The sequence below is a fragment of the Schistocerca cancellata genome, chromosome 6 (genome assembly GCF_023864275.1).
Source record: "Schistocerca cancellata isolate TAMUIC-IGC-003103 chromosome 6, iqSchCanc2.1, whole genome shotgun sequence".
Lineage (NCBI taxonomy): Eukaryota > Metazoa > Arthropoda > Insecta > Orthoptera > Acrididae > Schistocerca > Schistocerca cancellata.
In genome coordinates, this window is record NC_064631.1 from 360945986 (window position 1) to 360973499 (window position 27514).

General features: G+C 37.7%; 1 protein-coding gene across 1 annotated transcript in view; it reads right to left on the minus strand.

The window, feature by feature from the left end:
* LOC126088326 (class E basic helix-loop-helix protein 22) overlaps positions 1–27514 on the minus strand; it is a gene marked incomplete at its 5' end in the record, with an annotated part of 85628 nt that overhangs the window by 32279 nt on the left and 25835 nt on the right. Inside the window, one exon of the mRNA XM_049906459.1 lies at positions 13070–13358. Coding sequence (XP_049762416.1) covers positions 13070–13358 — 289 coding nt within the window. The remainder of the gene's footprint in view (positions 1–13069; positions 13359–27514) is intronic.

Genomic DNA, 27514 nt, shown 5'->3' on the forward strand with positions numbered 1-27514 from the left:
AATAGAAAATAGAGAGTCGCACTAGCACATGATATGGCATGAATAAGATTAAATTCAGAATGGGGAGATGTTAAATACTGGACTCTGCAAGCCTACATAAATGATTTATCTGGGACATTAGAGGACTTTTAAAATATGACCATGTTTACTGATGAGACAAGTATGTTGATAAAGTGCTCAAACACACGCATACCAGACACAGCTATGACAATAATAAAACAAGCTTATGACTGGTTAACATCTACCAAATTAACTCATAATCTTATAAAAATCTTACCATGCAATTCCAAACAAATCAAAATGACCTACAGCTACCAGAAGTAGAGATTAGTGAGCATAGAACACTGGTGGTGCAGAAAAAAAGAGGAGAGGCGAAAATGGCCCAGAATTCTTCTGGTAAAGTAGGTTAAGTTTTCAAAATGAAGATTCAATTTATATGAAATGGAAAGTTTACAGCAATGTGTGTTTTCATTTGTGACAATGAGACATTGACTTCACGTGGAATTCATTCAAAACCTGTGGTTTTCTCAATGGATAAAAGAACCTTTTTAGGAACCTTGGCATTATCACTTGAATGTGCTGCAGTCAGCTGCAGTAATGACAGGTCTAGAACAGAAGCCTGTATTAAAGTGATGCTTTACAAATCAGTGAAGAGATCCAGCAGATGTTGCAAGTTCAATCACTTCAGTCTTGCTGACTCCCGTATTTTCACTCCTTTGGAGACTGAGTTATAGAGCATTCAGACAACCCAAGAAGTTCCAACTCAGTCTGACAGTACAGGGAATAAGGTGCAAGCTAAGTGTTTGGAAGAAAAATTTTAAAAACCAAAGAAGTAGCAGTGATAGGAAGAGTATGTCAGCATTGGTTCAGAGCTCTTTGCGAACTGATCACCAGGTAAATATTATTTTTAAGCCAGGTTCAGGACTCAATGACATCACCTTTGACTTAGCCTCCTCGGCCAAGGATCTTGGAAAAAAAGATGATGTAATAATAGTAGGGGGGGTGCAAGTAATGGTGTAACAGTTTAGACTAATTTATTACCCCACACATCACTCTTTTGTTCACAGTTCCGTTCTTATTGCAACATTGCCACTTTGGCTTTCTGTATTCTTGGTACTGAGTGTGCTTCTGCATTGTGCAAGCACATGCTAAGCAGCAACCATTATTTCCATAGGTACAATTCAGTTGAGGTTGAAATCTACCCTATGAAAATATAAAAAATGATACTTTTCTTATTTGTCATCACAAAGTGGTTTTCTTTGTTTTAGACAGAATGGAGCAACATTTGAAGGATGATCAGATTTTGGAGTTATTGTTAGGTAGTGAAGATTCTGATTCACTGGATACACCAGATTCTTTTCAAGTTGTGGCCAAGTCTAGTGACTACAAAACAGAAATATCTGATCATGAAACTGATGATGAAATATAGGACAATGAAGAGGCAGAGGAAGAGAATGTTCATTGAGAAAACCACGAAATAGTAAGATAGTCTGGGTATCTTTATGGAAAAACCATTACAAATAAGAATAGCAAGATAGTGCAATCAAGATGTATAAAAATTTTTGGCATAGCATTGACCAAAGCAAATATCAAAGAGAGGAAAATGAATTCCAAGATTTTTTCTAGGGACACACAGATGAATAAGAATAATGGCCTTTGCAAAAAAATTTGAAAATGACAGCAGAGTTGACATATCTGTGGTGCAAGTTGAGGCTGGACCGAGTCAGCTAAAAAGTCATAAATGTCATATGTATGTGCACACATTAAAGACACAACAGCTACCAGAACATGTTCTAAATGTCAAAAATATGTTTTCCATTGACAAAAATGTATGTCTTAAGGATACAGGGTACTTTTCTGGCTCAATATTATGTAAAAATCAACACTTATTTCTTTCAGGCACTGTTTATAATGTATGTGTTTTACAGGTTTTTTGGTTGATATCAGGTAATGCAGCACACTTTTTAAACAAATAAGAAGTATTTTGAATATTTTGGAACCTGCTTAGGGTTATTACAAAAATTACAAAGAAATTGATGCAATTTTTTTCCCAAAATGCTTCCTCAAATTGAGGTACCATTTAATCAAATGTTATACATTTGAAGGAGACCAAATTTTTATCAGATATGCATGACATGATGGCTGAGGTACTAGTCCTATTTAATTCCACATATTATGTGTATTACAAGAATAAAAAATATTGCATCTTACATGTTAATTTTTATAATTTATTTCCTAATAAAAATGTTATTTTTTCTATAATTTACTTGACTCTGCAGTAAAGATTAGGTCTACTACATAAGTATGGACTATTGCAAGTTACAGAAAAAAATCAGAGCAATGCTTTATAAACTTTAGGAAATATTTGTACCCTGAGGTTAGGTTAGGTTACGTTGGGTTAGGTTATGTTAGATTAGGTTTCGGAAAAATACAACTAGCAGGAAATTGTGAATGAAGATATGAGTCCAATTAAGCTGTGCCTCAGAACATTCCTAAAGCTTAGTCTTCATCTTGAAGCATTTCGTCTTCTTCAAGTTTCCTCTTGGCATTCCTTTTAGCACTTCTTGCTTCTTTTGTAACTTGAAGAGCGAATCTTTCAGCTTCATGCACCCGTTGTCTGTCACAGGCAAGCAATTGATCTTCCATATTAGAGCCACATTTTATGCCTACATTTCTCAGGACTTCCAACCTTCCTATCACTCTGTCACTGAAACATATCACTGTATCTAGTACACAAACTTTAATTGCATTTAGTCCTACAAAAATGTTCTTGGGTAATCTTTCCCATATGCAACGGTTGAAACTTTAATTTGTATTCTGAGAGCCCCCATGAAGACACTTACTAAGAAAATTCATTCATAACAGGCTCACGAAGAGAATGCTTATAATGGTATATTTGACCACTTTCTTTTGCTTTTTGGTAAACACACCAAGAATCTCCGTGAACAGGGTGGTCATCTGTGGACAACATATGAAAGTATGTGGCCCATACAGATTTCTCATTGCTGTAACATCATTCAGAGGTGCAGATCATCTAATGGCCAGTCTGTATTAATGCTGAAGGAGGTCTATTTCAGTTTCTGTCAATCTGCTTCGGCCAGACAGAGATTTTCTATCAGATAGACCAATGTCCCTGGTGCCTCTAATATTTACAGTTCCTTCTACTGCATGTTTCATAGATGCTTTATACACAACCGTCAAGGCACCTAAAAGTATTTTTATGTTCATACTGAACTACTGGGAGGAGGAGGAAGGTCCATCAAACAACAAAACGTTTGAGCAGCCCCTTTTCCTTTTCCTATTGCATGCACTGCATACACTAACTTCAAATTCACATCATATGAATTATGCACAATGTTCAAAGTCACTTTTGAGGTAGATTTATTGCAGGATCTACACAGAACAACTAATTTTGACGCTAAACCCTTCCTGCTACTTTGTTGTTCAGTTATTTCCAGACAGCCTACACCATCCCATTGTTTACATTTCACCACTTCCTTTATCAAAGAAGAAAGGATGCCCACATCATCAACAACAAATCCACTACAAACAGTGTCACTGTTAGCACAAAAATTGAATAATCAGGCGGCGTGCCATGTGGGAGTTTCTTCCCTGAAGAACTGATACATAGGTTACTTTCAACAGTGTGACTTGCTTGATTTGTGAACTGGTGACCATGGAATTTACTTTTATTGAATTTCTTGATGAGTGGCATACTTCATATTTATTGCACACTAAAGGATACGTACTTCCACAAATATATGTAACACTTGGGCAACAAACATTCAGTAACATGTGAACAAACTGCTTCAGTGAAACAAAAGTAAATACAAGCAAAGATAATCATTTACAGACTCTAAAATCCTGCACTGTTACCAACATATACAATGTATAATGTATAATATGTATAATTGCTGGAAACACAAAGTTCACAGTTCTTTTTGAAATAATACTGGTTTTTGTAACAGAAATAAAGGGGACACGGCAGCATATATGACCGTAACTTTAAAATCTGGCATATATAGGTCATTTTTCATTTGAAACCCTATAATATAGTCAGGAAAGACTATAGAATTTAATAAAGTCATAAAAAATTTTCGATTTTTCGACCATTTATAAGTACCCTGTATCCTTAACTGTGATGAATGAAAATAAGTGCTTGGATGATTTGTCATTTTTACTGAAAGTCATTGTTTATTTTTTCTTTATAGTTTACTTAACTGATCACTATCTCAAAACATGCTTCTGAAAATTGTTGAAGAAGATGTTCATACTTAAGTTAGTTCCAAAAACCCCGTTTAAGAAGCCAATGTTAATGTAAGAGCCTTAATTGTTGGTAAGATCATATCTTCTTTTCTTCGTAAAGAGTGATTTTTCATAAATAGAAGCTTTTCTTTTATTGATTCCTTAACAGCAGTTTATGGAAAAGCAGAAGTTAATAAGTTGGTGATACTTTTTTTTTTTTTTTTTTTTTTTTGTCAGAAACTTCACCATGACCTTAATAACGTCAGTCTAAATAGTGAGAGTAGTTAAGGGTTAATTATATAGTTGAGGATTGCATGAGGCACATGAGGCAGACGAAAATACTCCTCACATTAAAATGAACATTGTCAGTTTTGAATGGAATGATAAGATTTGGGTGGTGCATGGGATGTGTTAATTCAGAGCTTGGATTAAGCTTTATTTTTAATTTACTCAATCAAATTTAGACAGCATAAGTGTGAATAGCACCAAGCAATATAGGGATAATGCATTGCTAATACAGTGTATAGATTAGGTTTCTAAGATTTCTTTGTCTTTTGCTAATGTATACCTTGACTTATTCCACACCCCCTAAAGTTCTCATGGTTGATGTGATCTACAGAGCATGATGAATGAATGAATTGGGATTATTACACTTATTACACATTTACTCCCTTGTGATATTTTTAGTTAACAATAAGAGTGAATTTAGGATGAACTGTGAAACTCAAAATCACAGCAATAGAAGTAAAAATAGTTCCCATCTAGATTGCATATGGTTCTGAATGGATTTTTATATTCTGCTACAGAAGTCGATTGCCAGTTGCTGACAGGCATTTGATAGCAAGTTGTTAACCCCCAGATATTAAAAAACAAAGCACAAGAGTACTTTATCGTCCAGTCATTCTATAATTTATCACACTATTTAGGTGTTACAACCATGCGTGGGTCTTAGCCTCTTCAACAAGTTTCCTCCACTCTGCCCCCTCCAGCACAGTTCTCTACCATTCTCAAACTCTGACAGATTTTATATCTTTTTCCACATTGTCTATCCCCTTCTTTCGTGGCCTTCCACTCTGTCTTCTTCGAGTTGGCTTCTATTCAAAAACCTATTTAGTTGTTTATCCAGCATCCATCCTAAGGACTTGTTCAAGCCAAGCTGTTCTCTTATTTCTTATCATTCTTACAATGTCAGCTCCTTGTATGAGGTGATCCACCTCAGTGTTCATTCTCGATCTCCAGAAACCATTGTTATCCAGAACTGTCCCATAGATCTTGTGCAGAACCCTGCATTCAGGTATCTTGAGGTGCTGCTGATCAGCATGTTTCATATCTGTAGGTTACAACTGGCCTGACCATGAGCTCATAAATTTGAAGTTTCTGCTAGCTATTAATATTAGATCCCATGTAGTCAAAGTTCTGCACATGTTCAAGACTGAAACCAGCTGCTTATAGTTTATCCAAGTTATTATTTTCCTTCCTGGTGATATTCACACTTTTAGTCCTCTTCTCATTAATAGCAAGGCCTCTAGGTAGGATGGCTTCTTTCAACTCACCTATTTTCCCTCTAGGGAAACTTTTCTTCTACTACAAGTTACTGCATCATCAGCATATGCACATATCTGGGCTGATTTTGCATGTATGTAACCAGATATTTGAAGCTTTTGATGGCTGCTTCAAGAGTTAGACTAAAAAACATTGTAAAGAGGGCTGTCTTGACTTCTTTACTAATGCTAATTTACTGAGTTCTCCATCCATTTGCACTGCAGCCTTGCAGCCAGCCGATGTTGCTCAGTTAAGTGAAACATACTTAGATGGTATATCAAGCAGTAGCAAATCATCCAGCATTTCTTCCAAATCAAGACTATCTATAGCCTGGTTGAAGTCTACATAGAGGTTATGAAGCTTAATATTATGCTCAAATGCCTTTTCATGTATTTGCCTCAGCACAAATATCTGATCTGTTGTTGACCTATTAGGCCTTTCAGAAGCATGTTTGATAAGGCTACGTGATGAAACAAACGTAATAAAAGTATGAGGGTTGCACAGTTTGCTTCCGTGAATAAGTTAAAAGACAGTAAGCACCTGTTTCCCAAGGAAAATATCTACAAAGGAACTGGAAAAAAGCAGGAACAAATGAAGCAAACCAAACAGACCATATTCTGTTAATGAAGACGTGGGCATCTGGTATGGAAAATGTGCACATTTTTGGTTTGCTCCTTAGAAAAGGAGCTTGCTGCAATTCTGACCATTATCTAGTAGGAGCCAAAATGAGGCAGAAACTTGCTATGGCTGCCAAAGAAAGTAGTACCAGAATAAAGACATGGAATTGTAGAACAACTGAAAGATAGGTCTACTGTTCAAAGCCTGTTAGAACTGATCGTGACTGGAGTTACAAATGAAAGACGGTGAACTATTAAAATTACCATTCTGACAATAGCGTATGAAATACTGGGGAAAACAAGTAGATTAAGATACAAAGGCTAGTATGATGATTAATGCAGACAGGCAGTGGAAAAGAAAAATGGAAGCAAGACTAGAATGCTTAAACTGAAAGACTAGATCAAATCAGGCATTATACAGGATGAGTCACTAACTATTGCCACCAAGAATAACTCCAAAAGTATGATAGGAGCTGAAAAGTTTGTGGGACAAAAGGTGCATGGGACAATGGGGGCCATAGTATGATGTTGGTTTTTTGTTGCTAGGTGGGGTCGCTTCAGACATATGAAGGTCAACTTTTTTTTTTTTTTAATTAATGAGATGCTATAGTTTGGTATTTATTTTCTGATAGCGGGTATCGAGACAAATACAATGATGTGTACCAGTAAGGTCTTTGAAGGTCAACAAAGGTCAAAAAGGTGGCATGAATGTCCATTTACAGAAGGTGTTTGAAGTGATGACCATTGGTATCAAAGCAGTGCTGCAATCTTCTTATAATGGATTGAGTTGTATTCCTTATCACATCGGCACTTATCGAAGCACATGCTCTGACAATTCTCTCTTCATATCTTCAGGGGTAGTTGGAACGCCTTTATAAACAATGTCTTTTACGAATCCCCACAAGAAAAAAATCCAGAAGCATCAAGTCTGGCGAACAAGCCGGCCACGACACATCTCCTCTGTGTCCAATCCAATAATTTGGGAATTGTCTCTACAACTAATTTCTAGCCATCAAGAAAAATGTGCTGGATACTCATCGTGTTGATACCACATTCTGTTCCTTGTTCCTAAAGGTATTTCTTCCAATAACAGACCTAATGCTTCTTGCAGGAATGTGGTGTACTTCCTACCATTAAGATTTCCTTCAATGAAATAGGGGTCTATTATTCTGTCCTCCAGAATCCCACACCATACATTCACCGACCATGGTTTTTGGTGTGCAACTTGCCACAGCCAACATGGATTTTCAGTTGCCCAATACTGCATGCTATGCAAATTAACATTTCCATGGTTCATGAATGTAGCCTCGTCAGTAAATAAAATCAAATTAATAAATGTGTCATTCCTCTGAATCTTAAGTTGAGCCCATCAGCAGAATTCAATGTGATGCATACAATCTGTACCAATTAATTCTTGGTGGAGACTGATATGGTAAGGATGATATTTATGGCGATGCAGAACATGAACAACACTGCTCTGGTTCATGCCAGATGCCCTTGCGATTTGACGTGAACTAACACAAGGAGCTCGAACCACAGTGGCAAGAGTACCAATTTCTATTTCCTCATTAGTAACTTTCCCTTGCCGGATATGTTAAAGCTCCATTTGTTCTCAATTTATCATACACATATTTAAATGTATGACATGTAGAGTGAGTACATTGAGGATATCTTTCAGCATATATGAGAAGCATATTGACTTGTTCTTTGAAAGAATACTTCGTGCACATTTTCTTGATTCAATGATACTAGTCTTACCATTCCTATTAGTGTTGTATTGCAAAACCATTGAATGACATTTACATGTCAATGGCATGTGAGATGGATATGCTGTATTCGGCAAATATTTACTATTTGCACAATATATTTACTATATTTACTATTTGCACTATATACGAGAGAGAACTGTCAGAGCATGTGCTTCGATAAGTGCTGAAGTGATAAGATTGCCACTCAATCCATGAAAGAAGATTGCAGCACTGCATTGATAACAATGGTCATCACTTTGAACACTTTCTGTAAATGGATGTTCATGCCACCTTTTTGACCTTTGTTGACCTTCAAAGACCTTACACATAATTGGATTTGTCTCGATGGCCGCTATCAGAAAATAAGTACCAAACTATAGCATCCCATTTAAAAAACAAAGCCGACCTTCATATCTCTGACATGACCTCACCTAGCAACAAAAAAACCAATGTCATATTATGGCCCCCATTGTCCCACACAACATTTGTCCCACAAACTTTTGAGCAACTATCATACTTCCAGTGTTATTCTAGATAGCAATAGGTAGTGACTCACCTTGTATAATGAAAAGAGTACAGAGGCAGCAAGGATATGCAGGAGAAAAAAAGGGAAGCATAAGGATAAAGATAGAGGAGCTGGCAGATCACTATCAAAGGAATGAGAGCAGAATATTTTATAAGAAAGTTAAAGAAGGAACTCAAGAATACAGACTGAAAATAAAAGCATGTAAGGACAAAGAGTAGAATTTTCTGACAATAAGCAAGATGTTCTGGACAGGTGGAGAGCATAATTCAAGAGGATTCTGGAAGGGAATTCTACCAGGTGTGTGCAGCCACTCTGCTGCACTGCAGATCCAAAGATAGAAGAGTCCATATTAGAGGAGATACAGAAAGTAGTGCGCTGTCTAAAAAACTATAAAGCACCAGAAATGATGGACTAACAGCAGAATTGTTGAAAAATGAGTGAATTGGTCTCCATAAGCGAATACACAAATTTATCAAATTAATATGGGATCAGAGATGAATCCCAGACCTTAGCGGTAATCCAACTGATCCATAAGAAATGAGACAACACTTCTTGCTGAATTACCAAGGAATTAACCTGTTGAATCTAACTTATAAGATTTTCTCTAGTATTATCAATAATAGGCTAGTTCCATATGCAGGAGAGATTCTGGGGGAATATCAGCATGGATTTTGGCCTAGTAGATCAACACTATTTAAAACTCATCAGTGGAAATTCTGGTTAAAACTAATGTTCTAATTAAACAGGTTTCTAGCTTTTCCAGTATTAGCTATAGTTGTCTTTGCAGTCAGTGGTTTCATGAATGCTTTACATGAAAGTGACACATGAAGTAATAGATAAAAATGGCAACTGTGTAGTTTTGGAGGAGGAACAGTGTCTCTTGTCTGAAGTAACTGCTTTACAGAAGTAGACTACAGTGGCAGCTTCTCCCTGTTCTGCATACTTGACTCATTGTACAGCCTTGAATAATCTCTTTCATAATGGAATTAATACAATGTGATGTGAATAAGTGAATGACTGAGATGTAGGTATGGAATTACTAGGCAAGTCAGGAAAACAAACAAGAGAGCAAGAGATAATTGCAATGAAAATGAAGTACAAGCAGGCAGGATAACTAAACAGGAAAGTAGATGGAAGATGGACCTAGAACGTTTGAGAAGGTGACCTAGTGGAAAGAGGAAGATGACATTAAGCAGCATGCAGCAGCAGCATGAATGCATACTGCTGAAAACCTTTATCTAGGGAAAAACCTAGAGGAAGCCTTTGATGTCAAATGGCATATAACCAACATAGAGACAGATTGAGAGGCCAGCACTTACCTCCAGGAGATGAAAATTCTGCTACTAGTGATAAAAATTTTCAAAACAGAAAATAATAATTCTATATGCATGTCTTTGCAGCTATAGTAAGATTTTGTCCTCCCAAGAGTAAGTACCATACAACTCAGCCCCCTTATTATTTTAGCTATACAGCATCACAACCAAGCACATAAATCACACAAAATATATCAGTGAAAGCATGAGAAATTTCTCTAAAATGTGAATAAAAAGCAAATAAGAATAATGTTGTAGAAAGTTGTCAGAAGGGCAATGGCGACTTTTAATCACATTTTGTCTCCTATGTACTGGTAACTTAAGCAAACCCGGAATATGAAAATTACATGATGAGATGAAGAATGAAATACATAACACATGTTGTGCATGAGAATATCCTAGAATTAGCAAGAAGAACAAAATAAAATATCACAGATAAGCAATTCTCGTGACTTAAATACATTATCATGTGAGTGGATCCTTCCAAATTTCAAATAAAATCAGGATGTTTCTAAAAATATATTGGATTAAAATTAGACAAAATGTTTCATAGGGCATATGTCCTGCAGTGTGTCAGTAATTGTGAGGTATGGGTGCCGTAAAAATGTGGCACAGATATTCCTATTGCAACATACTGCAGTGACAGATTTTCTGTAACAACACCTGTACAACCTCATATGAAGTACAAAAAATGTGCCCCTGCAGTGTACCTCATCATTTGGTTCACAGCTGATGAGATCTTAGTCAACTTCAGTTTGAGTGTAATTTGCTTTTTTTAACAAACACCTATCAAAGACAATACTGGTTCCCATGAGCTCACTGAAGTTAAGCACTGGCAGGCTTGGCTAGCACTCGGATGGGTCACCATCTGGGTCTGCTGAGTGCTGTTGGCAAGCAGGGTGTACTCAGCCCTTGTGAAACCAACTGAGGGGCTACTTGATTGAGAACTACTGGCACCAGTCACAAAAACTGACAATGGCTGGGAGAGTGGTGTGCTGACCACATTCCCCTCTGTATCTGCATCTGGTGATGTCTAAGGGTTGAGGGTGACACGGTGGCCATTCAGTATCATTGGGCGTGCAAGGCCTTTTCAGACAGTGTTTGTTTGTTTTTATACAAGACAATGGGATCCAGAACTGAAATCTCATGCATTTATGTGTTTAGTCTCCTTATATTAACCTACAGGATGTCTGGTTATGGAGTCACACAAAAAAATTAATGACATGAATGATCTGAAAAAGTTATGTTAATACCTGTAGAGCTGTTCAAGTGGATATGGGTATCATCAACCTGGACCAATTATAAAAGCATGTTTTAATGCAGAGTGAAGATTTTGTGATTTTGTTTATCAATATGGAATTAAAGCAAAGATCAATATTGAGGTTAACTTTAATGCTATTATTAGTCATAGTTCCGGTCAAAGAAAACCATCATAACAACCGGGAGACTGGTGTGCTGACCACACGTCCCTCCTATCTGCATCCTCATCTGAGGATGATACGGTGATCAGATGGTCCTGTTGGACCACTTGTGGCCTGAAGACGGAGTGAGTGCTATTAGTCATAGTTTCATTGAAGTTGCTTTTGCCCTCCATTATTAAAATAAGCCAGTTCCAAAAGGACTAGTAGTCTTGGCAATACTTCACATACATGAAACATTGCCAACACTCACATCAAGCATAAAAATGTTAGGACTGACTGTGACTTTGAGCAGAACCCTTTGACTCTGTATGCCACATATGAAAATACCAAACAGGTAATTATATTGAAGAGAAAAAACTTCCATGAACACATACATGAGTTGTGTAAATATTTTTCCCAGAAACTAAGGTGTGGGGTTTTGTGTATGTGCTTGTGGGAACCTGTATACCCACACAGATGAAAGTTTCAGATCTACAAATTGCACCAGCCATCCAAAAAATTATGAGACAGATTTTATTCCTTGTGTATAAGTGATGTCACCATAGTAACTGTGGTGGCAGCTCTAACTAACAACTGTAAATAACAGATGTGCATTTGACTATTCAGTTTTTAAGTACATGTTGTGTGGCCATATTATGTCAACATTGCTGTATCACAAATCACAATGGAATAACACATCTAAATCAAGTGTTCAAGGCATTCTCCAGAATGTTTTGAAATAGAAGAAAGTGTGTGTACAAAGTTTGTCCTGCACTCCTTGACTCCTGAACAAAAACAGTGATGCATTGACACATGCTGTGACTGACTGCAATGCAAAAAGCAGACAATTTTTTCTATAAAAAATCATCATGGGTGATGAGTTGTGGTGCTATAAACACGAACGTACCATAAAAACATGAAGTGCAGAAATTCACACAGAGGATCAACACTTTGACAGCTTAAGAGACATTCAAGCCAGTGAGATGTGTAAGTTGAGCAATATGCCAAAGAAAAACTTTTCTCACATTTTCACACTGTACGAATTTCCTACACATTATAGTCACGTAGAGGGAGACTATGTTGAACACTTGAAGCATTAAAGTTACCATCTTAACTTTTCTCTATTTTTTATTAATCCAATCTGAAAACTTTTTAGACTTACAGGGTAGATCATAAATTATCATATTATAAGCACAGTGCTGCCAGCAACATAGAATAACTAGGTACAGATCTTAGGCTATTAGGACTGAGGGCTTTTTTTAATTAAAAATCTGAGAAGAACTTTTTTTGTGATATTTATGGTCTCATCACAACCACTCATTTTATCATGGGAACAAGGGTTTTTAATTTATAGAGTAGGGTGCTTAATGAGACAGAACAAATTCTACTATCAAGAACAAAAAGAAATAACAAAAGTTATCTTGTTAATTTGTTTACACTAAAGCTATTGTTAGCATTGCTTATTGTTCTTCTACATGTGGAATGAATTCAAATCTGTGTGTAAACTGAATTGCTACATGTCTAATTGTTTGCAAGACATCATTTGACCATTCATAAAAAATTTTTTGGTTGACTATGAAAACAGTTTTATTATGTCTGCAAGTCATGAATAATGGCTATGTACCACTAGGTATCTAAAGGCCTTATTTACAAGTCAGTTAAACTTCTAATCACAGACCTGCATTAGTATATAGTTTTTAGCCAATAGTAGAGTGGCTATCTTGGACAGCTTCCGGACTGATGGTGAATGTGCATAGGGGATGACACTACGAAGTTCATCCAAGGCATCATTAAGATCGTGCATCCGCCGTCGCTCACGTGCGTTGATGTTCAGCCGCACCAGCTTTCCCTGGCGGGCTTTGGCTTTGTTGGCAGCCCCAGAGGAGACTCCTACACCATTATTGGGGATCCCTGGAATGTTCCCACGTTGTTGCTGTTGATTTTGGTGTTGCTGATGGTGATGTGACCTACAAACATACAAATTTTAATGAAATAGTATATTACTAAATTATCTTTGTGTTTCTAAACAGTGAACACTAAAATAGCTTAAAACTATGGAAGTGAAGTTTTCATTGTAAGAAAGTCTATACTTCATGGAAACTTTTATTTCATTTATGAGCTCTTTATAACAAGTTCACATGTTTCAAAGATAAAAATTAGTATGATATCCCACAGTTCAAATTTATATGTAAGATGAAATCACCAGAGGTCAGTTCAGAGAAAATTAGCAGATGTCTCCTCAGGTTTAAATATTCACTGAAAACAGTATGATGCAAGAATATATGGCACTTATGCTGATTATATTCTAAGAACTTCTTTAAATAATAAAACAATGGAAATATTGGGGGTAATCACTCATTGTATAGTTCTGGGACTGAATGGCAGACATGCCCACGAATGGGACTGAGCTCACTGCAAAGTTTTCAGGCCAAGTCCTCCCTCAGAGTTAAAAGACCAATAGTCTTAAATACTCAGACACACACACAGACACTGAAGGGAGAAGAGAGTGATTTCTTAATATAGGATACTAGGTATCTCCTAGATGGAGATGTCATAACTCCTGCATTGATTTTTTAAAAATGCAACAGTACACTTTTTTAACAAAATTTGAAAGGTCTTGAAAAGAAGAGTATAGTGATACAAACCTTGTTAATGTTAGCCTTCAAACTTTTTCAAAATATCAGGGAAATTGTAAGGCAAGGTGGCTGGAAGGAACTATTATGGTATAAACATCAACAAGAGGGGCACTCATGCTATAATCTGTCATTTTACCAAGCTTTTTGACTACTATTTCCTTCCACAAAAGCTGCTCCCTAAAACATAAGGATGTACATACATTTGAAAGAGTTTTCCTAAACCCCTTCTAATCCTCAAGAAATTAGTTATAACTCCATTTACAATAATCTTAGCTGAATCTGTATTTAAATTGTATGAAGTAAGGCCAAGAGGAAATATGTGTTACCTTAGTAGTGTAACTCTATCTTGTTGCTGGCAGTAGCTGATGCTAGCTGCTGTGGCTTTTAGTTGTAGAACACTATCTGAGTCTTTTTGCGAAAGGATTAAATCCCAGATATAACAAGCACTGTAATGCTGTACCCATATTTTAAACAGCGTTTGAATGCCATTAAAAAGTATACCATTCCATTAAAAAAAACCCTACTTGTATAAATATTTCTGTTGCTAAGAAAATTACATAACCTGTGTGTACTATCATTTCTGAAAAACCTCATTTTGTTATCTGGCAATGGTCATGAAATAAAGAGTTGCTGCACCTGTTTCAACAACATGTGTTATTTCATATGTTGCACTGCCTTTCATGTTGCAGAATTTACCACCGGAGGAGCTGGAGTGAGCGGCAAAAAGACAAAAACCAAGAACAATGGAGGAAAAAATCAAAATTTCATGAACAAAGCAAGGATTATTTGGAAAATTATTAGGTATTGAAGCAATAAGCTCAATAATGTACATGATATTCATTTCCATGATGACAATAGCTGCAAGAGAGATTGTGTGTAATAAAAATCATTGGCTGCTAAATTCAGTGAATTATTCCTAACAGTACTTGAAAACCCAGGAACAAGAAAGCACCTATCAAAGGCACATCCGCTAAACTTGCTTTGTCAAGCATGCATACTCCACTACAGCAGATGCCAAATCCTCTGTCAGAGAGATGACAAAAATCAAGTCACTACAAAATAGTAGCTCTCTGGCAGACAAGATATTAAGATCATCTGATGACTTGGTAGTGCCATTAGCAAGTTATTTATGAAAAATGACGAGTGAAGACTGTAAGACTGAAATATGAAGTAGTAACACCAATTTATAAATGTGGAGCTAAGCAACTGATCTCTGATTATAAACCCATCTCCTTCCTCCCCTGTTCTCAAAAAGTGTCAATAAGGAAATTTACAGAAGAATACTGAACCATCTTTCTGAAAATAGTTTTCAACAATAGCTCAGGTTGGCTACCATAAAGATTTCTCTACTGAGAAAAACAATATACAGTGTGAATCATCTAAAACCTGCACCACAAATATTGTGGAAACTAGAAGTGCTATTGATGTACAGTTTTCACAGAATGAATTGGTAGCCAGGGGCTCATATTGTCAGCCAATAAACAGGTAGCAATTATACTTTGAAAGTATTTTTTGTCCAGACATATACTTTTTTAAATGGAACTATGCCTATTGATTTAAAAAACTAAAAATTAGGCAAATTAAAATGTCAGTGGTGTTTGTCACAGGATTCTAGTACAATTCATTTTTTAGATATCATAGTTTGAAAAGTTTCCACAATGATACTTGTTTGTGCCATTCAACTGGCATAGCTGCTAGGTACGATGTTGTTATGTTTGCTTACAGCGTTCTTATGTGTTCCTTGAGAGCACTGCAACTTGCCAGTCAGTTAGGGTGTGGTAGTCCAACCAGTACTTCATGAGTGGACGATGGGATTTACCAACGCAGAGAAAGCTGACAGGCTCATGGTGTATGGGGAATGTAGGAAGAATACAGTTCATTTTTGTACAGTGTATGCGGCAAGATATCCAAGTACATGTCAGCCATCTTGGCAATTATTTATCAGCCTCTTAAACAAGTTATGTGAAAGTGATAGTGTAACACCTAGACAACATAACAGAAGGAAAAAAAAAAGTCGTGTGACTAGGGCCTCCCGTCGGGTAGACCGTTTGCCGGGTGCAAGTCTTTCGATTTGATGGCACTTCAGTGACTTGCGTGTTGATGGGGATGAAATGAATAACAGAAGGAAACAAGTGACAACAGAAGAAGGAGGCAATGAATGTTCTTGCTGCTGTAGCAGTTGATCCAGATGTTATCTCCTGTGCAATCGCACAAGGAAGTGGCATGAGTCAGGCAAGCGTCCTGTGCATTCTCCATTGACAAAGGTTGCATCTCTGTCACATCTCTCTCTATCAAGAGCTGCATGCAAATGACTGTGAGAATCATGGTAACTTCTGTGTATTGGCTTTAAGACAGGATACTTGAGATATATCATGTATCTAGTTTAGCGATGAAGCCACATTTGTCAGTCATGAACAGGTAAACCATAGAAACATGCATTATTGGCCCGTTAAACTTCATGAAGTGGAATGTCAGTGTCCATGGAATGTAAATGTGTGGTGTGGGATAGTGAACCATCAACTTATAGGCCCATTTTTCATACACACAACACTGAACGCACATAAGTTTCGCAGCCTCCTAACAGACCATCTTCTACAGTTACTAGAAGACATTTCTCTGCAGACTAGGAGGAACCTCTGGTTCAAACATGATCGCTGTGCACCCCATAGTGCACAAAGTACTGCAGAATGTCTTCACAGATTGTTTCCAAATTATTAGATTGGATGCAGAGGACCTGTAACTTGACTGGTACGTTCCCCAAATTTGACACCTGTAGACTTTTTTCTGTGGCAAAAGCTGAAAGACATTGTTTACAAGGACATATATACTACACCCTATGATATACAATGACATATTACTGCAGCCTGCTTGGACATGACCACTGAAATGCTAGCAAGTGTGCAACAATCGTTCCATACCAGAATGTTCAAATGTTCAAATGTGTGTGAATTCCTAAGGGACCAAACTGCTCAGGTCATCGGGCCCTAGACTTACACACTACTTAAACTAACATATACTAAGAACAACATACACACACCCATGCCTGAGGGAGGACTCGAACCTCCAGCGGGAGGGGCCGCATACCAGAATGGAAGCGTGTATTGCTGCTGCTGGTGGTCAGTTTGAAAACAACCTGTAATGGTCAATTGACTCATTATTGGTCAGAATCCACATAACATTCTATGCACTTGTGGTTTTCTTTAGTGTGAGCTACCATGGGTATTGTACAAGTGTTGGTGTGACAATTTTTCAAAATAGTATATCTTCTAAATTACTTGCACTTGGGTCCTGCAACCCACACCTCTGACGTTCTAATTTACCCTACATTCAGTTTGTTAATGTCAATAGGTATTGTTCCATTTAAAAAGTGTATGTTTTCTCAAAAAATGCACTTCCTAAGTGTTATTACAATCTGTTGATTGGTTAACAATATGAGCCCCTGACTACCAATCCGTTCCGTGAAAACCGCACATTAACAGCACTTTCCATTTCCGCACTATTTTTGGTGGAAGTTTTACATGATTCACCCTGTACAATCTCATGAAGTAAATTCTAGCAAAACTAAAATAAACTGTTGGCATTTTCTGAGGCCATACCAAGGCCTTTGATTGGGCAGGTATGGCTAAAATGGTATGGCTAATGTGGTATTCTTTTGTTTTGTTTTTGAATATTTTTGGATTTTCAGTTTCCTGCAAAATGTCTCCTGGCAACCTGTTATAATATTTTGCAGCAGAGTATAAAATTCTTATCTTATTAATAGAAAACAGAGGGTCACATTAACAAATGACACAACATGAATAAGATTAAATTCAGAGTGGAGCAATGCAACATGACTTCGAAGGGGTGACAAACTGTTCCTGCATTGAACAGCAGATTGACATCATAGAGAGGGAAGTGGTTGTCAGCCTGAAGTTCAGGTACCGTAGAGCAAGAAGACATATTCCAAGTTCAAAACCACTTATTTAACATGCTGGCAAAGAGGATCATTCCAGCCAGCACTCCTGAAACCCAAAGTTGTCAAATCAGGGCTTCTGAAGAACCTTGTTAAACAAGAAAATTGGGACAAATGAAGTCTTTATCGCTCATTGGTGACACCCTGCCATTCCATTCTGCTGTGAGTTCTGGGATGAGAGTGCTGCTTTTGGAGAAATACTAACCAGCCAGCTCACATATATACCCCCCTCTCCACCCCCTCCCCAAGTCAGATTCTCATTTTCAGATGTTAACTGTATACAACAGTATTTAGGTGCAGTCTGTGCCAGCTGATGACCATGAGATAAAGACCACTTGCAGTACAATATGATGCAACTATTCGCCATCCTCAGACTTTGCTGCCAGTAGCTACAGGCCCCCACCTGAGCTGAAGTCTGGTGTCAGATTGGTGCCTCTGCATCACTGGATCACATGCTGGGTGACTACCTTCTGTTGTCAGCCCCCTTTCTTGTGGACAGTGCATTCAAGCCTAGGCCAACTTGCTACTCAGCTACATGGTTGCTATCATCCAACCTGTAGGGGCCTCTGTTGGTGCAGATCATCACCTGGACGGACACACACCATCATATTCTGTCATGCTGGGCACCAAGGTTTAAACACTGTCTATCTTGCTGTGTTGTTGCTGTGGCCATGGAGCAGCCAAGCTATAAGAAACTGCCATTGTCATCCCTCACTGATGGCACGGTGCTTCTGTCAAGCCTCTATGAATGTGCAGATGTCAGGAGATGCAGCTTCCCATACATGTCACCTGACAGGTAGGCAAATCACTGATGCTGGCATGCTGCACACCTGTGGCCTCCTATGTCATGAGGTGAACTACCTTCTCTTCAGCTGTGGCTCCATCCTTGTAATTGACACGAATAATAAACTATTATAAACAGGGATGTTTTGCTGGTGGTTCACCATATGATTCCAGTCACCACCATACCCACAGCCAACATCCGGGCAGGGAATGGCACTCTATCCTGATTTGCCATAAGCTGATTAACTTTTTACTTCAGGGTCATGTCCCAACCCCTGCATTTTGGCATCAGAAGTGGCTACCAACTGTGGAGGGAAAATTGGGTTCTGAGAGCTCTACATTTGGATGTCAGAAGTATTTCGATGTCGGCAGCTGCCATTCATTGTGAGAATTCTCCAGCTATGACATCACCTCAGCTCTGAGTTGCATCTTTGACAGTACTAATATGTTGACGGAACTTGTTATTTTTATTGCCTCTTATATTCCTGTGCTAAGACGTAGGAATCTGGAGGTACAGTTTTGAAAGCAGAAGGATGTGCGGATTTGCCTCAGTTCAAGAGTAACACTAGAGAAGACTATTTATGGCCAGTGGGATGCAAGCAGTGTAATTTGTCAGGCCAATAGTTGCCATATTCTCGGTCAGTACCTGTGACATGTAGTATGTGCTGCTGTTATGGGCTTGAGACACACCAGTGTTCAGAGGTGAAATGGTTGCTCATTCATCATTTGAATTATTTCTATTCTTTTGTGTGTTCTTTGTTGTATCTTTTTTTTATGGATAAAGTTTTCACTGATGGCATGTGTCTAATTGTATTCGTATATGCAGTGTGAAGAAAGATAGTGTTCTGAAAAGCATAAAAATGTGGGTTAGTTTAGAATGGGCAATGTATAACATGGTGAACAAGGAGTATGGCTCATCATTGTGAAGCTTGTAAAGTAGTAAGTATGAGCAGCCATTAAGGTGGAAAGATACCACAGGGGGCTACTCTGGACGAAATGTTACAAATTTTAGTGGCCCAAGTACAATGGTTACAAGCAGAAAGTGCAAGTATGTCTAGGAAAGTAAAGGCTGTGGGAGCAGACCAGGCAGCTATAAAAGAGAAAGTAAAAGTTGAGGAAAGGAATATAGTTTGCACAGTAGAATTACTCCAGAGTATGGGGAGAAAAAGCAGCAGGAGTGGGACAATTGGTTGGTTGAAAACAGGCACATGTATGGTTTAAGATGGCTTAGGGCCAATGCCTACTGCGCAGTTTCTCTTAACTCAAGTGTCATTAAAATGTCAAGAAGTGTGTATGCCCTGACTAGTATCAATAATGCAGATAATAAGATTAAAACTATATGGGATGTTGTCAAATGGGAGACAGGACAGGTAGCTGCTGTAGAAGATACCACATCAATTCAACTAAATGACTAATGTTGTGACTGATAATTCACAAGTTGTGAGCACTTTTAACCATCACTTTCTAAATGTAGCAGCAAAAATATGATTAAATAGTTCAGTTGAAGAAGCAAGGGAATATATTTAATAAGTCATTCTACAAAACTTTAAGCAACTACAAGTAGTGATAAAAATTCTAAAAAAACAAAAGCTCATATGATGTTGATGGAATTTCAAATGAATTATTAAAAGTTGTTCTAACTTAATAAGTAACGTCCTTAGTGACAGGGTCAGTAATAGAACGTTTTTGCACACAAGCAAGTTATCATTTGGCACCCCACCCTCCTTCCCTATTTTCCCTTGTACACTTTCACTCATGTCAGTTTCCACCACCAATTGTGATATGCAGTGTATACAAATCTTGCATTTCAGCACTGCTGATGCTCCTCTCAACTGGATGCCCCAAATGGCTGTTACTAATTGTGATACATCCTGTACAGAAATCTTACAGTAACAGCACATCTGGCACTCCTCTTGGCTTGGCACCCCAAGCAGTGGCTTGTGTCACATGTGCCTTAAAACAGCCCTGCTTAGTGATATACACAATGAATCACTGGCATAGGGACATTTTTCACACCGGTTAAAATATGCAATTGTTAAATCTCTTCATAAGAAAGGTGGCAAGAAAGACATAAATAATTGTCATTCAATCTCCTTATTTACATACTTTTCCAAAATCTTCAGAAAAGTAATGTACACAAGAGAAGTTGCATATTCAGGTTGAAACAATTTACTTAGAATATCACACTTCGATTCTAAAAGGTTTGCTCATCTGAGAATGCTATTTATACATTCACTCATCAAAAATTACACGCATTATATAATAAAATATCAACATTTGGAATTTTTTTGTTATCTTTTCAAGGGATCTAATTGGGTAGATCATGTTACACTCCTATAAAAACTCAAGTTTTATGGAATTGATGGCTGTATGCACAGGTGGTTTTGAATCATACTTAACAAATGGAAAGCAAAATGTTGTGCTTAATAATTCAAATGAAGTTGGAAGTGTAAAAATGTTTAGTGTGAGGGGAGAAACTACAAAGGGAGTTCCTTAGAATTCAATTTTAAGTCCACTCCTATTTCTTATATAGTGTGTGGAAAAACAATGTAACCAAAAGTGTAGGGCAGAAATGCAGCATCAAATGAAGGGATTTGAGTGTAGGAACTAGAGGTCACAGCTGCATATTTGCAGCACTACATGCATCAACATCAGTTTCAGCTTTGTGACAGTCTTCAAGTCAGAAACTTGTTTGTTTGCCAGATGTAAACAAACTGCACTCTACACACTGTCGCCAGGTGGAACTGATGTACAATGCAGAACACTGGTTTTAAGTACCCTTTCAACATATTCATTTCATACAGTGGACCAAGTAGAGTAAGTGTTGTGAAGCAGGAACATGAAATATGGTTTCACATGGAATAGCTAAGTGACATGCACTAAGCATATGGCACTGCTTAATGCAATGCAATGGCGGCTCATAGGATTTACCAGGAATGTTATCCGTATCACAGAGTGCCTCAGAATCATAATTGTTTGTCAGTTGACAGATGTATGAGAGAGATCTTTGTGGGCTAATAAGTATGATACAGGCAGGAGATGCACTATTTGTACAACTGAGTTTGACAAAGCTGTGTTACATTGCATACAGCAAGACCAAATGGCAAGAACCAGATGAATCGCTCATGAACTTGACATGGACTATCGTCATGTATGGCATGTCTTTCATGAGACTGGTCTACATCCTTTCCAGTGACAAAAGGTACAAGCCGTAGGTCCAGGTGACTTCCATAGGTGTCTGGAATTTGTTGATTTGTCCCTACAATGAGTAGCACGACAGTCACATGTGATGTTTACTGACAAGGCCTGTTTCACCCGTGACAATTCACAACAGCCACATCTGAGCACTGCAGAATCCTTATGCAACATATATCCTTGGTCACCAAGAGCAATTAACTGTAAAAATGCATGTGGGAATTGCGGATGACTTGCTCATTAGCTCCCACATGCTACCTCAAAGACTGAATGCTCACACACATGTAGAGTCTGCTTCTTTGAGAAAAAATGGTACTGTGTAGTACAGCCTTTAAACACAAAGATGTACATAAAATGGCATGGACATCTCCAGATGGAAATACTTTTAAGCAAACTGATCATTCCTTAATACATAAAAGACATACATCCAACATAACTGATGTTAGAAGCTATAGGGTCACTAATGTTCTCTCTGATCATTGCCTTGTTATAACAGCAATAAGAAGCTGAATATCTAATGCAAGGAAGATCTCTTTCAAGAAAATTTCAAGTTTATAAGCTCAAGGAGTTCAAGATCATTCAAATATTTTCTGACCTTCTCAAGGAGAACATGGCATACATTCCTGACAGTGAGAGAATTGAGAAAATATGGAAGAACATAGAAGACACTCTTACAAAATCTGCTGATGAGGGTATAGAGGAATAGATCAAGCCATACACAATGGCTGGTCTGATGAAAACTAGACACAAGTAACAGCAATTAAAAATGAGATCTACAGGAGAATGCAAATGGTAAACCAAACCTGAAGATATGTAGAAGATTATAGAACTGCAAGAAGAGAAGAAAAGAGGTTACTCAAAAACAGAAAGAGAGAGAATGACAGGAAAGAACTGAAAGAAATGCAACAGCTATAAAGGATGACTGAGATGAGAGCTTTTTATCAAAAGTCATATAAGAGCTGATAGGATTTCCAGTCTAGGACAAATTTATGTAGCACTTTAGGTGTGCAGTGAAGAAGAAATATTTATATAGCACTTCAGGTGTGTAGTGATGAAGAAATATATGAAAGATGAACTCATCGTTTTGATGAACGGCTGAATGAGGGTTTAGCTGAGAACCAAGGAACCTTACCCTGTGTAAATACAAGGAACTCAGAAACAGAGAAACCAGCACAAACTGCTGAGAAAGTGGAGGCTGCCATCAGCAAGATACAGATAGTAAGACCCCAGGAATGGACCTAATACAAGCAGAACTCCTAAAAAATGCTGTAAAGGAATTTTTTAAACTTTTCCATGAGCTTGTAATTAAAATTTAGATAGATGAAAGTATTGCTGATAAATGGAACAAGAGTATCATATTCACAAGTCATAAGAAAGGCCACACCATGGAGTGTTCTGACAATAGGGAATTTGCTATTATCTATTGCATATAAAATATTCTCGAGCATTCTCTTTTGTAGGCTTGCACCCTATGTTGAAAATAATGTTAGCGACTGTCAAGGAAGATCTACTGTTGATCACGTTTCACGATATGGCTGATACTAGAAAAGTGCAAAGAATTTGGGACAGATACACATCAACTCTTTATAGACTACAGATTAGCCAATGGCAGTATTGACAGAAAGGAGCTGTATATAACAATGGAAGAGCGAGAGATTTCTAATAAATTTATTTCCTTCATAAAAAGCAACTATGGAAAACACTTGGTGGACTCAGATTTAAATACAGAATATGTTACAAAGTCCTGTCATCACAAAAAATGGAGCAAAGCAAAGAGGTACATTACCCTAGTTTCTATTATTATTATTATTATTATTATTATTATTATTATTATTATTATTATTATGTGCGATTGGACCCATACGGATCTCGCAAAGCTTTTCTGATTCAATTTTTTAATTCTCCAAACTTCTCTCATTCTTTCCCCATGAATTCTCTTTCTTTCATCTGTCCATTTTGTCCCCTGTCTCTTGCAAACTTCATTCTCGGGTTGTACTTTCCAACTACTGATTTTTTGCCTGTATACATTTCTGTTTATAACTTCTGAAGAATTTATTTGTGCATTTGCTAGATCTGTTTTGGTTTCTTTTATCCAGGGTATGGTTTTCAATTTTTCAATGTATATTAAAATTTTGTGGGAGAGTCTGGGTGTTGGGAGCCTGTGGATATGACCGTAAAATTTTAGTCTTCTTTTCCGGATGTCTGCGGCGAGGTTAGATAATTTTTCTGTAGTTTTCCGAGACTGTAACCTGTATCCATCTTCAGTTCTTTTTGGGCCAAGAATCTTTCTGATAATTTTGCGTTCCTCTTTCAGGATGCCTTCCAGGTCGCCTTTTCTATGGAGTGTGAGTGTTTCGCTGGCATATAGTGCTTCGGGCTTCATTACTGTATTGTAGTGTCGTATTTTTGAGTGAATGGAGAGACACTTTTTATTGTAGATGTTGTGGGTTTTCCAGTATGCTCTTTTCAGTTTTTGCAGTCGAACTTTTTGTGCAGTTTTCTCTCCCCCTGTGGATTCTAGGACCTCGCCTAAGTATTTAAAGAATGGAACTCTCTCAATTTGTCCATATTTTGTAGTCATTTTTGAGTTTCAAATTTTGAGCAGATGAATTTGGTTTTTTGGAAGGAAATTTGTAGCCCAACTTTTTCGGCGCATTCTTTGAGAATGTCTATCTGTTTAATTGCTGTGGTCTCGTTTTCTGCTAGAATGGCCACGTCATCTGCAAATGCCAAGCATGAAATTTTAATACCATCTTTCGATCTTCCTAGTTGTATAGGCTTCCAGTAATTTTGATTCTTCAGTTCTTTTTCCCATTCTCGGATGACTTTGTCTAAGAAGTTGTGTTTGTGAGCGTTTTGTTTGATAAGGTTTAGGGTTTTCGGATCGAGTCCTAGCTCCTCAAGGATAATAAAGAGAGATTGCCTATCGATTGAATCATAAGCCTTTGCGAAATCAACAAAGGAACAAATGATCGGACTGTTTCTGACTGCTTTGTATTTTAGTGTTGTCTTCAAATTGAAAATTTGTTCTGCACAGGATCGGTGAGGGCGAAAGCCAGCTTGGTATTCACCAATACTGTGTTCGAGTTGTTCTTGTGTTCGTTGAAGAAGACAAGCTGAGAGGATTTTATAAGTGACTTGGAGAAGGGAGATTCCTTGATAGTTGTTTATATCTGCCATATCTCCCTTTTTATGCAGTGGATGAATTAGGGCGCATTTCCAATCTTCTGGTAGTTTTTCTGTCTGCCAAATGTCTGTGATGATTTGAGTGAGTTCTTTGAGGGAATTTGGTCCAAGATTTTTAAGTAGTTCTGCAGTGATATTATCTTCTCCGGATGCCTTGTTGTTTTTCAGTCTATGAATATGTCTTTGGATCTCCTCTAGTGTAGGTGGTGGGGATTCTGGATTTGTGTAGACAGCAGTTTCTTGAAGGAATCTTGAAGAAGGTTCAGGGCAATTGAGGAGTCCGGAAAAGTATCTCGCCAGCTCCTCACAGTTTTCCCGATTTTTGAGCGCTAGTTTTCCATCTGGTTTTCTGAAACATAGATTTCGTGAGCTGTATCCATTGATTCTCCCAGCAAAGGTCTTATAGAAGTCTCGTACATTATAGTTACGTAAATTTTCTTCAAAGGCTCACACTGTTCCTTGAGGTACTTCCTCTTGACTTGTCTGATTGTTTTTGCCACTTGTCTTCTGGTGTTGTGGAAGTGATCTAGATTTTCTGGGGATTTTTTACTGTTATACTTCAGAAAGGCTTTCTTTCTTTCTTCCAGCAGAGTCCCACCAGGGGTGTTTTGTGTTCTTTTTCAATGGATCAGTTCTTTTGCCTTCTTTGTAATTTTTGTTCGAAATTTTTCCCAAGAGTCAGCTGGTTCCTTTTCCCACTCCTCCTTCAGATTGGTTTCTTTGATTGTTCGTGTGTCAAATTTCATCATGTGTGTTTTCTTCGGATAGAATTTTTTTGGGGTGAATTTCACTTTAATGCGTGTTAAGTAGTGGTCTGAGTCAATGTTCGCCCCTCTGCGGACTTGGACATCATGGATCTCTTTCTGTACGAAATAGGAGATGGCAATGTGGTCAATCTGATATTCGCCGATCTCTTGCATGGGGGACCTCCAGGTCTTTTGTTTTCTAGGTTTTTTTCTCAGAGATGTAGACATTATTTTTAGATTATTTTGTTGGCATAGTTCAATAAATCTCAGTCCGTTTCTGTTGGTGAATCTGTGTGCTGGATATTTTCCTACAGTTTTTTGGTGTTCTTTCTCTCTGCCAATTTGTGCATTGAAATCTCCCATTAAGATTTTGATATCATCCCGGGGAATTTTGGCCATGACATCTTCAAGTTTAGTCGAGAATTTTTCAGTTTGTAGTTGGCATTTTTTGTTGGCTATGTTTGTGGGTGCATGAACATTTATCAATGTGTATTTCTTGTTGGCGCACTGGATACACATGGTCATGAGGTGATTATTTATGGAAGAGACCTCTCTAATTGAGCCTAATATATTTCTGTGCACCGCAAATGCCATGCCCAGGAGTGGCGTACCATTGGCAATTCGTTTGTCAGTCTTGCTCTTGAAGATGCGATAGTTTCTATTTAATATAGCTTAAAAATGTTGCAAGAGATGCAGGCATCAGTACAAGACAGAGTGTTCTCTATAAATCCAATCAGGTGGTGGCATATGCAACTGATATTGATATAATTGTACGAATGCATAGGACAGTGAAAGAAGACTTAACAAGCCTACTGGGATGATAAATCTACAGGCACATGAAGTGAAAACTAAGTATAAGGCCGTAACTAAGAAAGATTATCATAATGAACATCTTTCATAAAACTGGTTCATGTAAGTTTAATGATGTGTGTGGTAAACTATAAAAATGATATCAGCTGCAAAATCCAAAAATTAATATTGTCCATTGACAAGCACTACCATGCCATCATAAATAAAAAAAACAACTAAAGTTATAATGTATTAAGCTTTATTGTTAGTGAGGCCAGTGGTAACGTACAGTGCTCAAGTATGGACATTAACAGAATTTGATGAAAAGCAACTTCACATATCTGAAAGAAAGATCTTGAGAAAAATTCATGGGCTGGTGGAAGAAAACGATTTCTGGAGTAGGAGATTCAGTTATGAATTATATAAGGTATTTAATGATACAGACATTTTCAGCTATGTTAAGATTAAAAGGCTGGAAAGGGCAGGGTATGTACTAGGAGCTAATGACAGACTGATTAAAAAGATACTCAACCCAGAGCCTGAAGGAAATGGGAGAGTTGATAGACCAAAGCTAAGGTGGGAGGAATGTGTCAGAGATGAGATAAGTAAAACTGGGATTCACAATTGGAAGTATTTGGCACTGAATAGGAAAGAATGTAATAATCTTCTACAGAAGGCCAAGGCTCACAAATGGTTGTCATGCCAATGATGATGATGATGATGATGATGATGATGATGATGATGATGGTGGTGGTGGTGGTGGTGGTGGTGGTGGTGGCGGTTGTGATGATGATGCTGGTTATGAACTAGACCACATGCTCATTTTCATTTTGTAG